Below are 13,030 nucleotides of genomic sequence, written 5' to 3' on the forward strand. Positions count from 1 at the left end.
GGAAAGCAGGAGAAACAGGGGGCCCGATAGTGCTTCTCAGGGCCACAGGAGCCACTAGATCCTTTTTACTTGGAAAAGGCCTGACCTTTCCCTCAGAGAGTGCAGTGAACACCAAAATGGTGGTGAATGGTATCAGAGGGCAGTGTCTGCCTGTACCTGTTCACAGGATGCACCTGGAGTGTGACTTAGTTTCGGGACCGGTGACCGTAGGGATTTGTCCCTAGTTTGCCTGCGGACGGGGTTGACCTGCTCCTAGGTAAAGATCTGGCGGGGGTGAAGGTGCTAGCCACCCCCAGTAGTGAAAGACTGCAGGAGGTCAGAGCGACAGGGCAGTGGCAGGAAACAGACCCCTGCAGTTTCCCTGAATGTGTAGTGGATCAGGCCATGATCAAACCAGCTCCCCCAGAGGAGACTGCATTGGCACTGTAGGCAAATGACCATGAGGTCTGCCTGTCCGAGACTTTCTTTGGAAGGTTAAGAGACCAGGGAATGAATTAAATGGATTTTCCTTAGCTAAGGCTCAGCGAGCCAACCCAGTATTGCAAAAGTTAGCACAGGCTGCCCAGTATGAAAGTGAAGCAGAAGGAGTCCCTGATTGCTACTATTTAAAGAATGAGGTACTGATGTGGAAATGGAGTTCTCCTCACATACCTGAGAGCAAAGAGCGGGCAGTAGTTCACCATTTAGTGGTGCTTCAGAGAAATATTAAGAAGGGCCCACGAGACTAGTGGCTGTACATGCTGGTATACGAAAGACCAAAGCCCACATAAGACAGCAGTTTGACTAGCCAAAACTCCACAAAGATGTGGAGGAGTACTGCAGAAGTTGCTACATGTGCCAGGTTGAGAGGAAACCCCAACCTACAGTGAAACTGCACCCATAAGTCCTGTAGTGGTGTTAGTAGGACCTTCCAGCTGAGGGCAGGTGAAATGTAAGGGACCCCCGACGAGAACACAAGGGGACAGGCAGGCAGAAAGCTGGCAAAAAGTTAGACAGAGAAGGGGGAGAAAAAAGTGACCAAGAGGTCAGGTTTAGGAAGTCCGGGAGGAATCCCAGATGAAAACCCCTACTGTCCAGTCAGTCAACCTTGAAAAATGTGAAAAGTTAGACCCCACATCCTCCTATGTAAATGCAGACATGAGAAGCACCCCACCAGAGTTGCTAACAGCATTTACAGGAACCTGCAGAGACAAAGAAAGACCTCTAGGGGGCAGAGAAACTGCAAAGGTGATGCCTCACCTAGTCGAAGTGCCACAGTTGAGTGCAGTAGAGTCTGCACAAGCACCTGCAGGCAGGAGTGTCCTCTGGGACAAAGGGGAGATTAGCAAAGAATCTTTCCCCCACAGTCAGAAAAAAAGAAAACCACCCATCCCCCTAAAGTCAAAAGCTTTTGCATGACTCAACAATGTACTGAAAAAGAGTTCAGGGCAGCCCTGCCCACTACTGACTCTCCTGGGGAAAAAGAAAAGTTACCTCAACAGCAACAAAGACCCTAAGCAGCCATGGAAATGGGCAAACAGAAGAGAAACTTCCCCAAAAAAGAACCACATGGTTATTGGGATGCCAAAAAAGGGGTGATTTTAAGAAGTTTAGGATTTGTGAATGAATGAGAGAAATGCATGTTTTTTTTTCTGTATCTTACATTTTTCTCTCGACCCTTTTAATGAAATGCACTTTTCACTAATCGCATTTCATGAGTGTGGAGGTGTCATGCTAGGCCCCCACCTGCCAAGAATGAGGCACATGAATTTTGTCATGAACATTGATTTTAAACTGTTACTGGAGTGAAGAAAGGACTTGTTAAACAGATCAGCCATGGATGGAAAGATATTTGGGTATTAACAGACAATATTTGGAAGAACAAGCAGCCATTCCCTGACACATTCAACCCACAATGGACTTTTGATCATCAGACGTTGAAGGTTGGGGAGCTCACATTCCAGGTTGACTGCTAAGATGGCCGAATACACAATAGACATGGTCAAACCAGCTAGTCACATGACTAACCTGCTGGACAATCTGAGTTTTTCGAATTTGTACAAACAGTTTGGGCAGAAAGTCTGCTTGCTCCTGGACTGAGAAGATCTCTCTCCTGTCTGCTCCCATCTATTTCTCAGAGCCTCCGAATTCACTGAAGGCACATGAACCCCAAGAGAGAAAAGTCTCCTACAGCAAACAAGGTTTAAGAAGAATATTGGGCCCCAACGAAAAGCAAGATCTATCTACAATCAAGAACTCTTCAGTGTGCTCGAAGAACTGTAACAACTCTTCAGATATTGCCTCAAACCTTTCCACTTTATTTTTCTCCTCTTTTCTGTCTCTATTTGCATGTGTATCGCGTATGCATCCTAGCGTGGGGTGCAGCGTGTATCTGCAGGCGTTAACCAAATTAGAGTTTAAGATGAAGTTTCATAGGTTTAAACAAGAAAAGTTTAAATTTAAGAAAGCCTGTTTGTGCTGGTTTCTTTTGCCTTATAATTGGAAAGCAGTGAACAAGGATTCACCAAGGGGGAGCTAAAAACACGTGGGTTTAAAATTAAACCTTGTTATACGAAGACCAGATGAAGGCTGAAAGGGAACCCTAGTCCTCTTTCTCACCTGGTTGTAACAAGAGATATATAATGACAAGATACAAACATTTAGTTTCTCCAAAGGCTGCCCCAGGTATTTAGTAACATAGAGGTCACGATGTTCTGAATATTGCTGATGGGCTTCTTTTTTCCTATTTTCAAGACTGTGGATTTTCAATTCGAAAAGGAAGCAGTAAATGTAGTGAAAATTCTCCATTATAACCACATCCGGCGGAGTCTTCAGATTCATTGAGGCAATATTTTTAACTTGAAATAAAAGAAAAATCAAACATTAGATAAAGGTTATTTCTTTTGGTAAAAATCTGAGAACAACAGAAAAGTACTTTCAGACATAAAATGACAAGAGGACCAATTCAAATGACTGAATTTTTTTGAGCAGTTAATAGACGGAAGACTCCATATACTGAAAGCAGTTTTATTCTGATGAGTACGTATGATCTGACAATTTATGGATGATTGAATAAATCAATCAATCCATATAAAATAATAGTTGCATGCATGTTATTCATGATTGTTTCTCAACTACATAGCATTGCAGAGGATATACAGCACAGAAACAGGCCATTTGGCCAAACCAGTCCATGCCAGCATTTGTACTCCACTCAAGCCTTCTCCTGTCTTTCCTCATCTAACTCCATCAGCATAACCCTCTATTCCCTTCTCTCTCATGTGCTTATCCAGCCTCCCCTTAAATTCATCTATACTATCCGCTTTAACCATTCGCTGTGGTAGTGAGTTCCGCATTCTCATCACCCTCTGGGTAAAGAATTTTCTTCTGAATTCCCTAGTTGATTTCTCAGTGACCATCTCATACTGATGGCCTCTAGTTTTGCTCTTCCCCACAAGTGGACACATGCTCTCTGCATCTACTCTATAAAAACCTTTCATAATTTTAAAGAACTCTAATAGGTCATCCCTCAGTCTTCTCTGTTCGAGAACAAAGAGACCCTGCCTGTTCATCCTCTCCAGATGGGTAGATCCCATTTCTAGTAACATCCTTGCAAATCATTTTTTCACCCTCTCCAGTGCCTTGATATCTTTCCGAAAATACGAGCAGAACTGTACACAATACTCCAGCTGTGGTCTAACCAAGGTTGAATATAGGTTCAGCATAACTTCTTTACTTTTCAAATCCATCCAGAAAGAAACCTCAGTGCTTGGTTTGCTATTTATGGCCTTGCTAACCTGTGTCTCTTGATTGTTTGGCTTCTCTCCTAAAAAACTCCCACCCGTTGTCCATAATCTTTGCGTATGTTTCTTTTCTTACCCGCAATCTTTTCCTTATGTCTTTATTCATCGATAAACTTATTATTGTTTAGCTTGTTTTTTTTTTCAGAACATATTTTTCCGGGACCCTGTTGAGCATCTTTTTAAATATTTACCGCTGCTGTTCTACATCATTTTTTTTGGCAATATTGTTCATTTTATTTTCCCAGGTTCTATTCTCAGCTCCTCAAAATCAGCCTTTCTCCAATCTTTTACCCTGGACTGCATTATTCTCCTGTACTTCTCAATCATTTTCTTAAAGTGTATTATATTATGGACATTGTTGCCTAGATGTTCCCTTCATTTTACTTCTTTTATCTGCTCTGGCTCATTCCGCATTACTCGATCCAGTTGTGAATCATCCCTTGTTGGGCTCCTTACATATTGGGTTAGAAAGGAGTCTTGTACACATTGTAGGACCTCTATTATCTTATATTTACCTACCTCTTCTGGCCAATTAATATCAGAGTAGTTGAAATGCCTCATGATTATTATTGTGGTTTTTTTTAAACTCATCTCCCTAATTTTTATGTATATTTCTTCCTCCAGCTGCCTTCCACTATTAGGTGCTCTGTGTTAATTGTATATCAGTTTTGTTTAGTTGTATGCAGGTGTTAAGCATTAACTGGGGATTCAATGATGCCTCTATACTGAAACCGTCTGAACTGTCTGCCTTTCTTCCACGGCGACGTCCACACCAGGGTGTCCCTGGAGAGGGAGTGCGCAGTGTCCACGGGTAGACTCGAGGCCTTCCGCGACCAGTGAGCACCTGAGGGACTGCAGTATATCATCACCGCAGGGAACGATATTTTGATTCAGTTAAATTTCCTTTTATAGTTTGTGTTTGTTACTGTCTGGCACTTGTGCCCATTCATTAAGATGATCTAGTCCCTTTATTTGATTTGGTACTCCAAAAGAGGTACACTGAAACTGTGTTTGTTGGGTTAGGAGTGCATGCTTGTAATGTGTAACTCTTGTAAATAAATGCTTGTAAAAATGTATAAAGCTTGGCTCCAGTTCTATCCTTGACTACCTGGCTTTCTGAAATATAACATGGTAGTAGAGAATGGTTGTCTAAAGTAAAGGTTGGAAACAAAGAAAAAAATCCGACAGAAAACTATAGCCATTGTGGAAAATGGCAGAAAGCAAGTATAAGTTGCTGGGGTATGATTACCCTCTGATGTTCTTAGTGTCTAAACCATATGACCAGTGGAAGAATGAATTGTTTCTGAAACTGCCTAAAGAGGCAGCAGATGCAGAAGAGAAACCAAACAAATTTGAGTATGGCCTGAATGATGCTTTCTGGGTATGGTATTTTTGGCGAGATCTGTTTTGCTGAAAATAGGAAGAGTTCAACTATAAGCAGATCCCATAATGTTTTATTGGCATCATAAAGAAAAACGTTCAGGCATCTTTATGATGCATGTTGATGATCTCTTATGGGGTGGCATTGTGGAGTTTGAGAAATGTGTTATTAATATGAGAGTAGAATTTAAAATTGAGAGTCAGGCTCTTAAATACATTGTAATAAAAGCAAAATACTGCGGATGCTGGAAATCTGAAACATCTGAGTTCCGAAGAAGGGTCACTGACCCGAAACGTTAACTCTGCTTCTCTTTCCACAGATGCTGCCAGACCTGCTGAGTGAATCCAGCATTTCTTGTTTTTGTCTTAAATACATTGGTTTAGGTATTAAGCAGAGTAGGTCTGTAATAACTTTAAATCAACAATCCTATTCAGAGAGAATTACTCCCATCCTGGTTAACTGTACTAGGTCATCACGGAAAGATAATGTATCTAAAGAAGGGACAGAGTAATTGCAAAACTTGATTGCCCAACCAGTTCAATCGACCAATCAGAATAGACCAGATGCTAGTTTTGATGTGTTGGAATTAAGTACTATGATGGAACACCCTCAAGCTGAGTATGTTTTAAGGATAAATAAAACATTTTAAAACATCTGGAGAAATTCATACTCTCACCCTTAGGTGATCCAAAACACATGAAACCAGTCATTTTTAGTGAAGTTTCAAATGCTAATCTTTCTGAGGAGTTTCCCACTGCAGCTGGTTTCATAATATTTCTTATGAGTGAAAATGAGAACTGTTGTCCTTTAGCTTGTGAAGCTAAGAAAGTAAAAAGGGTTGTTAAAAGTACTTCGGCTGCTGAAACACTGACTGTTGTGGAGGCAGTGGGTATGGGATTCTATTTGTCAAGTATTTTAAACAAGATTCTGTATTATGGAAGTACTGAAGATAGTATAGCCATTGAATGTTATGTTGATAATCATTTATTGTGGAATAATGTACACTTTAAGAAAAGTGAGTGAGAAAAGGTTACTGATTGACCTTGCTGGCTTGAAACAAATGCTGGAAAGGAAATCTCTAAAATTAAATGGGTCGATGCAAGTCATTAACTGTTTTACGAAAAGAAACGCATGTCCTAGAGGACACCTTGCAATGTAATGCTTTGTACAGAATATGGAGGTTTTTGATTTAATTTGTTTTGACATTTTGGTTGTACATAAACTCTATTTTTATTTAGAGAGAAGGGAATCCGTAATTGTATATTAATTGTGTTTAATTGCATACAGGTGTTGGGAATTCACTTGTGCCCCTATAAATAGACACATATTGAAATGCTGGTTGTTCGTTAGGAGGTGCATACTTGTAACGTGTGACTCTGTAAATAAACGCTTATGAAAGTGTGTAAAGATTGGCTCCAGTTCTATTCTTCACTATAAGAGTCTGTAGACTACCCCTTTAATGTGGCTGATCCTTTATCACTTATCTGTAACCAGTAGATTCTATTTCTGTCTGGATGAGAGCCGCATCACTTTTTTCTACTGGCATTATGTTTTCCCTAGTAAGTACGGCTACTCCACCTCCCCTTTTCCCTCTCTACTTTCCTAAAGATGTTGTACCCTGCAATGTATAATTCCCAATCCTGATTCTCCTGCAGCCATGTCTCAGTAATCCCTATGTCTGGTTCCTTGTAAAGTATTATTGCCTGCAGTTCTCCTGTTTCCTTTTGGCACTGCATTACAGTACAGACAGTTTAACTAATTTTAATAGCTCATTTTACCTTATTTTTAATCATCTTTTTACACTTCTGTTCCATGATTCTATTTATCCCCTGGCTATGTAAGTCCTCACATAGCTCATTCTTTCCTATGCTCTCCTTTCCGATTTTGTTTATATACTCAGGCTAACTTCATTTCCTGTACATATCAAATTTATATTTTAATAAAAATAGAAATGGATTTTCAATTAAGATTTATTAGATCATCATAGGTATGCAGAATGATGTCTGGTGGCAGTCTTCAGTGTATACAAATTATGGAAGTGACAACCGCTGTTTGCAAGAGCGAACATTTTTGTAACTTTTCCTGTGGAAAGGAGGCAGGGTTCCTTTGAGAATTATGTGACTGTTATGTAGGAAGAAGCTATGGTACCTTCATTGTGCGGTAGTCCATAGAGTCTACATTATTTGTGGGAGAACAAACACTGAGCCTATGACTGTTAAAAGAACACATTCTACCCTCTGAATCAATAGGCGCTGATCCCGAAGAATATCCTTTATAGCTGAGGAGTAGCTCTGCCTAGACACCTTAGCATCTGTTTGCAGCTACTTGACTGTGAGTTCATCTTCAAGGAAGTATGTCATGTAAGCTTAGGCGCAATGAAAGAGTATGTATAAAAGCACAATGCTTCCAATGGTAGTGCTGACAGGATATGGGTGCTCTCAATGTGTTTTTGCTACGCTTGATGCGGCTCGCAAAAATGGGTGAGTGTAGGATTAAGCAATCTATCGATTTGAAATACATTTGGAAGATATTGTCAATATGATGGATTTGGTGATCCAGTGCAGTTTTTTTCCCGAACCTGTCCTTTAGCTCCTCCTGGAAGATGTTTACTTACCATTGGTGAAGACTGCTGCAATTACTTTATTGTAAGCTTTATCCAGATCACCTCTTCTCTCAGCATTCTTAAAGATAGCTTCAGCAACAGTTAAGAACTCCTCAAATCCAACAACAAATGGAAGAATACCAATTTTAGTCTTCTTTGGGACCTTAGCTTCTTCTATTTGCTTGCACAAAGTGGACTGAATGAAAATTTAAAAAAAAAATCTAACTTTTGGAGCTGTGGAAGACTCAAAAATTGCTTACTTTAAAAACAATTATCCATAAGTAGCTTTCTCAAAGTTTAATGCCTTTTTAATAACATATCTTATGTCAACTTCATAAGAACACATTCTATTGCACCAATATGACACATTTATTTCATATACCAGCAATTCCTGCAGCTGCTCTGACAGCTTAATGCCAAATTGTGTTTTAAACCTGGTCATAATGATCCTAGGTAGGACCTTTAAAGCCATTAAAGTGCTTTTATCCAATCAGTTTAGTCAGAATTTTAACCTTGGGATCAGAAGTGAGCAAAGTATGTCAGGATTCAATTTTTTAAATCAATTTCTACTGATAAATTCTCAACTTTTTTGCCAGTGAATAGAGGTTACAGGGAAGGGAAAATCTGTTCCTCAATTTGATGTAAATAACCCAAAATTTCTACAGATGTATGCCTGGCAACTGTGATAGCACATGTGCTTTATACTGTACCTGCTTAAAGTTATTATATATTATTTAAGGAATCTGGGTTTTTAGGTACCACTGGGGCGCTATATTTTTACTGCAACAAACATTAGCTTTTCATTCATTAAGAATGGTAGAGGGACAGCAATTCAGTCATATGGTAGAACATGATTACTGGTTAAAGAGCAATGTGATGGTGAGGGGATGGTGTATTGGAAGTACGGTGTAGGGTCCTCTAGGGCTTGGCATTGGCATCACTCCTGTTATTAACTTACATAAATGGCATGGATTCAGAAGTTAAATGCAAATTGATCAATTTGGAGACAATATCAAATTAAGAAGGGCAGTAGAATTGAAGGAGGTAAAGAATAAATTACAATATTAAACAAAATGAGTGAGAACAGATGACATTCAATACAAAAGTAATGGAAGAAAAGATTGGCAACATATATACTTCATGAATAGTGTTGAATCAGCGAAGGATGAAGTTGAAAGAAACCTAGGTACCTTAACAAGCTCAATGCTCAACATGTCCAACCATTGCAGAGCAACAATCAATATAACCAATCTGATGCTGAACATCGAAACAGCAGAATACAAGCCCAGCATGCCATGATCAAACTGCACAAAGCTCTGGGTCAGACCATACTTTGAATACTATCACTGAGAAATGAGGGAGACATTCAAGCAAATAAGTGAAAATCTAATAGTAAATTCCCCTAAATGTGGTGTGGTGAACTGTGTAAACATAATGAATTATCGTTTAGCTTGATTGTATTTTTTAAAAAAGTCTCTTGCTTGTTTTCTTGAATTCTTGCAATTTTCAAAAAAAAATTTCAACTAATTTTCTTTGAAATTATCCTGTTTTTGAATCTCACACCCCACAGTTATTCCCTACCCCTTTTTTTACACTACAAATAGTCATGAACAATCTAAATTTTTAATTGGCAATGTGAGCTGACATTAATGAATCTTCAGAATATATTGGGCCAATGCTGTGTGTGGAATGATTAAATATAAAACCTAGATAATTAAGATGAAAATGTAATCTTTGTGGGCTTGTAGTAACAGTTTTAGTAAACTTCAGATAAAATTTCACTTCGACTGTAAACTGCAATCAACGTATTCAGTTTATTTAAAGTATCATAGCTTGTCTTTAAATCAAAACAAATGGTTATCAAGTTCATGGCCACTGATTTGAGTTTACAAAGAAAAGTGATGGAATCACAGAATACCATCTTGAACACACCAATTAACAATCTAAGAAATCCTGTACTCCCATGCACTAAAAACCAAACTTGATTTACTTCAGCCAACATACATTAGTAAGCCTAATTCCAAATAAATGGAGTCATGGAATGTGATCTCCAAAGCACCAGCAAAAATATTGCAGTCACATGTAACAAACTTGTGAAATCATAGAAACGTACACAATTTATGGCACAGAAGGCCATTCAGCCTGTTAGGTCTGTGCTAGCCAAAAGAGTTATCCAGCCTAATCCCACTTTCCAACTCTTGGTCCATAGCCCTGCAGGTTACAGCAAATCAAATGCACATCCAAGTATATTTTTTAAATGTAATGAGGGTTTCTGCCCGAAAGGCTAATAATGGCAATCAGTTCCAGATCCACACCTCCTTCTGGTTGGAAAATGTAATTCCTTCCCCTCTAATTCTTCTACCAATTACTTTAAATCTATGTCCCCTGGTTAGTTACCTCCCTGCTAAGGGAAATAGATCCTTCTTATGCACTCCATCTAGGCTCCTCCATTAAACTTACTCAGCTTCCTCTGTTCCAAAGAAAACAACCCAAGCCTATCCAATCTTTCCTCACAGCTAAAATTCTTCATTCCTCTCTGCTCTCTAGTGAGATCACATCCTTACTGTAATACGATGACTAGAACTTGCATAGTACTCTAGCTGCGGTCAACTAGTGTTTTGTACAGATTTAGCATAATCTCCCTGTTCTTATACTCTATGCCACAGCCAATAAAGGAAAGTATCCTGTATGCCTTCTCAACCAACTTATCTACTTGTGCTGTTACCTTCAAGAGATCTGTGGATATGTACTCCAAGATCCCTCTGTTCCTCTACACTTGTCAGTATCCTACAATCTACTGTACATTCCCTTGCTTGTCTTCTCCAACTGTATTATTTCATACTTCTCCAGACTGAATTCCAATTCACCACTTTTCTGCCCACCTGACCAGTCCATTGATAGCTTCCTTACTATCAACCACACAACAAATTTTTATATCATCTGCAAACTTCTTAAATCTTGCCCTCTACATAAAAGTCTAATTGATATATACCACGAACAGTTAGGGATCCAGCACTGAGCTCTGCAGAACCCCACTGGAAACGGCCTTCCAAGTCACCAAAAACACCCGTCAGCCATTACCCTTTGTTTCTTGGCATTGAGGCAATTTTGGATTCAACATGCCATTTTTCCTTGGATCCCATAAGTTTTAAATTTTCTGACCAGTCTGCCATGTGGGACCTTGTCAAAAGCCTTGCTAAAATCCATGTAGACTACATTAAACACATTATCCTCATTGACCCTCCTTGTTACCACATCAAAAAATTCAGTCAGTCAGACACGACCTTCCCTTAACAAATCTGTGCTGATTCTCCTTGATTGATGAGTGCCTTTTTAAATGATGATTTATACTGTCGGAACTTTTTCCAATAATTTTCCCACCTTGGGTTATCCCTTCCCCACTTTTTGAACAATGGTACAAAGTTGGCAGTCCTCTGTAATATTACTTGTTCCTTTGATATATGAATTATTGTAATACACACAGGAATATCCAAAGAAAATGTGGGTTTTTATTATACTTTAACTAGAACACACACGAACAGTTACTGTACAAGCCACATCTAAACACATCTCATTCAGTTGGGCTACACCCACAACTCTCTGGTCATTCCTCCAGCGACCTTCACTTACAGCTTCTTAGGGTGGTCTGTTCTTGAGGTCGTCCCATAACATCCCCCTTTAGTCCAAAGATAAAAACATATGTACAATATACAATGCTGTTGTGGTTTGGACTAATTGCAACATTAAAATAGAACATTATTTACTAGTGAGTAAGTTTAACACTCCCTAAAACATAGAGGAGGTTTGCTTATTCGCCCCGATCTGGTTATCATAAACCTCTGCCCAGAGCTGAGCTCATCTTGATGACTGAAACTCTGGTGACTCAGAACTCTGGTTAGCAAGTTTTTACTTAGTGCTTGCAGCCTCTGTACATTCGTCTTCAGACTTTGTCTTTTGAAGTGTCTGCGATGCTACAGGGTTGTCACATGTAGCATTGTCGTACTGTTCTCCAAGTTGACTTCGGTTCCACCCGAGAATCGCGCCATTGGATGTCTGGACCTCGCATGATCTGGGCTGGTCACATATCCGCGCAACCTCGGCAGGATACCAAGTTCCTGATGCATGATTGAGGACTCTGACCTCCTGTCCTACTCCCAAACGAACTAATTCTGGTTCTGCTTTCCTGTCATACAATGCCTTCATCTTCCCATGTTTAGAAAGCTTAGAAAAATCATCAATCACTGGCAATCACTCTGGGCTCCGCGTACTTGCTGCAACAAATTGAAGCCTGAGATGAGACTCTGAATAATATCGCCTCTTTGTGTCAAGACTCCCAGCCTTTGTAATCAAAGCAAAATACTGTGGATGCTGGAAATCTGAAATAAAAACAGAAAGTGCTGGAAATATTCAGCAGGTCTGACAGCATCTGTGGAAAGAGAAGTAGAGTTAACATTTCAGGTCGGTGACCTTCCATCAGAACCCCGGTTCTAATGAAAAGTCACCGACCTGAAATGTTAACTCTGCTTCTCTCTCCACAGATGCTGCCAGATCTGCTGAGTATTTCCAGCACTTTCAGTTTTTCTCCCAGCCTTTGTGTCGTTCTTTACTTGGACTGACCCGAAGAACTTGGACTGAGTATTTTCTACCATCTTCAGTGCATTACTGATGTCTTGTATTGTGCCAATTTGTAGTGTTTGGCATACTAAAATTCCTGCGACTGCTGGTCCAGTTGTGTCTATAATATAAAACATTTGTGGCAGCCATTTGGAGCTCCCATAGCTGCACTGTAAGGCTATCATTCCAATGCACTTGATTGGAGGACCACTGTAAGCAGTCAGCCTAGCTGTGGTGGGTCGTATCACAGATTCCCATTTCTTTAGATACTGCCCTTTAGGATATGGATGGGCATAATATTTGCACTTCTTCTAGTGTTGATTTTCATCTGAGCTTATGCCTGTCATTCTTCTGTAGACATATAATCGTAAATGCCTCAGGTTGTGTAACAGCATTGACATGTTGATGCAAATTAACTAAGTGAAATGCCTGCTCGCGGATCGCACAAGTGCATTCTTCGTTCGTGTCCTCCTGATAATCTGTCTGTCTGCTGGCCTGTTGTACCTGCTTGGGCATTTGCTGTGTGTTGGCATATCCTTTGTTGAGTCTGCCATCCTGTCTTGCAGACATTCTTCCTGCATGTGATCTGCCACCATTCCTGTATGCTGTACCGGAATTCGGCCTTCTGCACTGCCTTGCCCAATGTACTCA

At 39.9% G+C, this 13,030-nt stretch overlaps 1 protein-coding gene across 6 annotated transcripts in view; it reads right to left on the reverse strand.

Annotated features, from left to right (window-relative positions):
* Positions 1-13,030, reverse strand: part of LOC137377672 (exocyst complex component 1-like) — a 167,879-nt gene that overhangs the window by 17,873 nt on the left and 136,976 nt on the right. For 5 of the 6 annotated variants that reach the window (XR_010976458.1, XR_010976457.1, XR_010976456.1 and 2 more), the window contains 2 exons: positions 7,778-7,961; positions 2,638-2,837 (listed from right to left, as the gene is read on the reverse strand). The exons of the other annotated variant lie outside the window; for it this stretch is intronic. Coding sequence is in view for 2 of the 5 variants with exons in the window: in XM_068047581.1 (XP_067903682.1) it covers positions 2,638-2,837; positions 7,778-7,961 (384 nt within the window). In the remaining 3 variants the exon portion in view is untranslated. The remainder of the gene's footprint in view (positions 1-2,637; positions 2,838-7,777; positions 7,962-13,030) is intronic. 6 annotated transcript variants of the gene reach the window in all.

Source organism: Heterodontus francisci, chromosome 15 (assembly GCF_036365525.1).
Source record: "Heterodontus francisci isolate sHetFra1 chromosome 15, sHetFra1.hap1, whole genome shotgun sequence".
NCBI classification, from domain to species: domain Eukaryota; kingdom Metazoa; phylum Chordata; class Chondrichthyes; order Heterodontiformes; family Heterodontidae; genus Heterodontus; species Heterodontus francisci.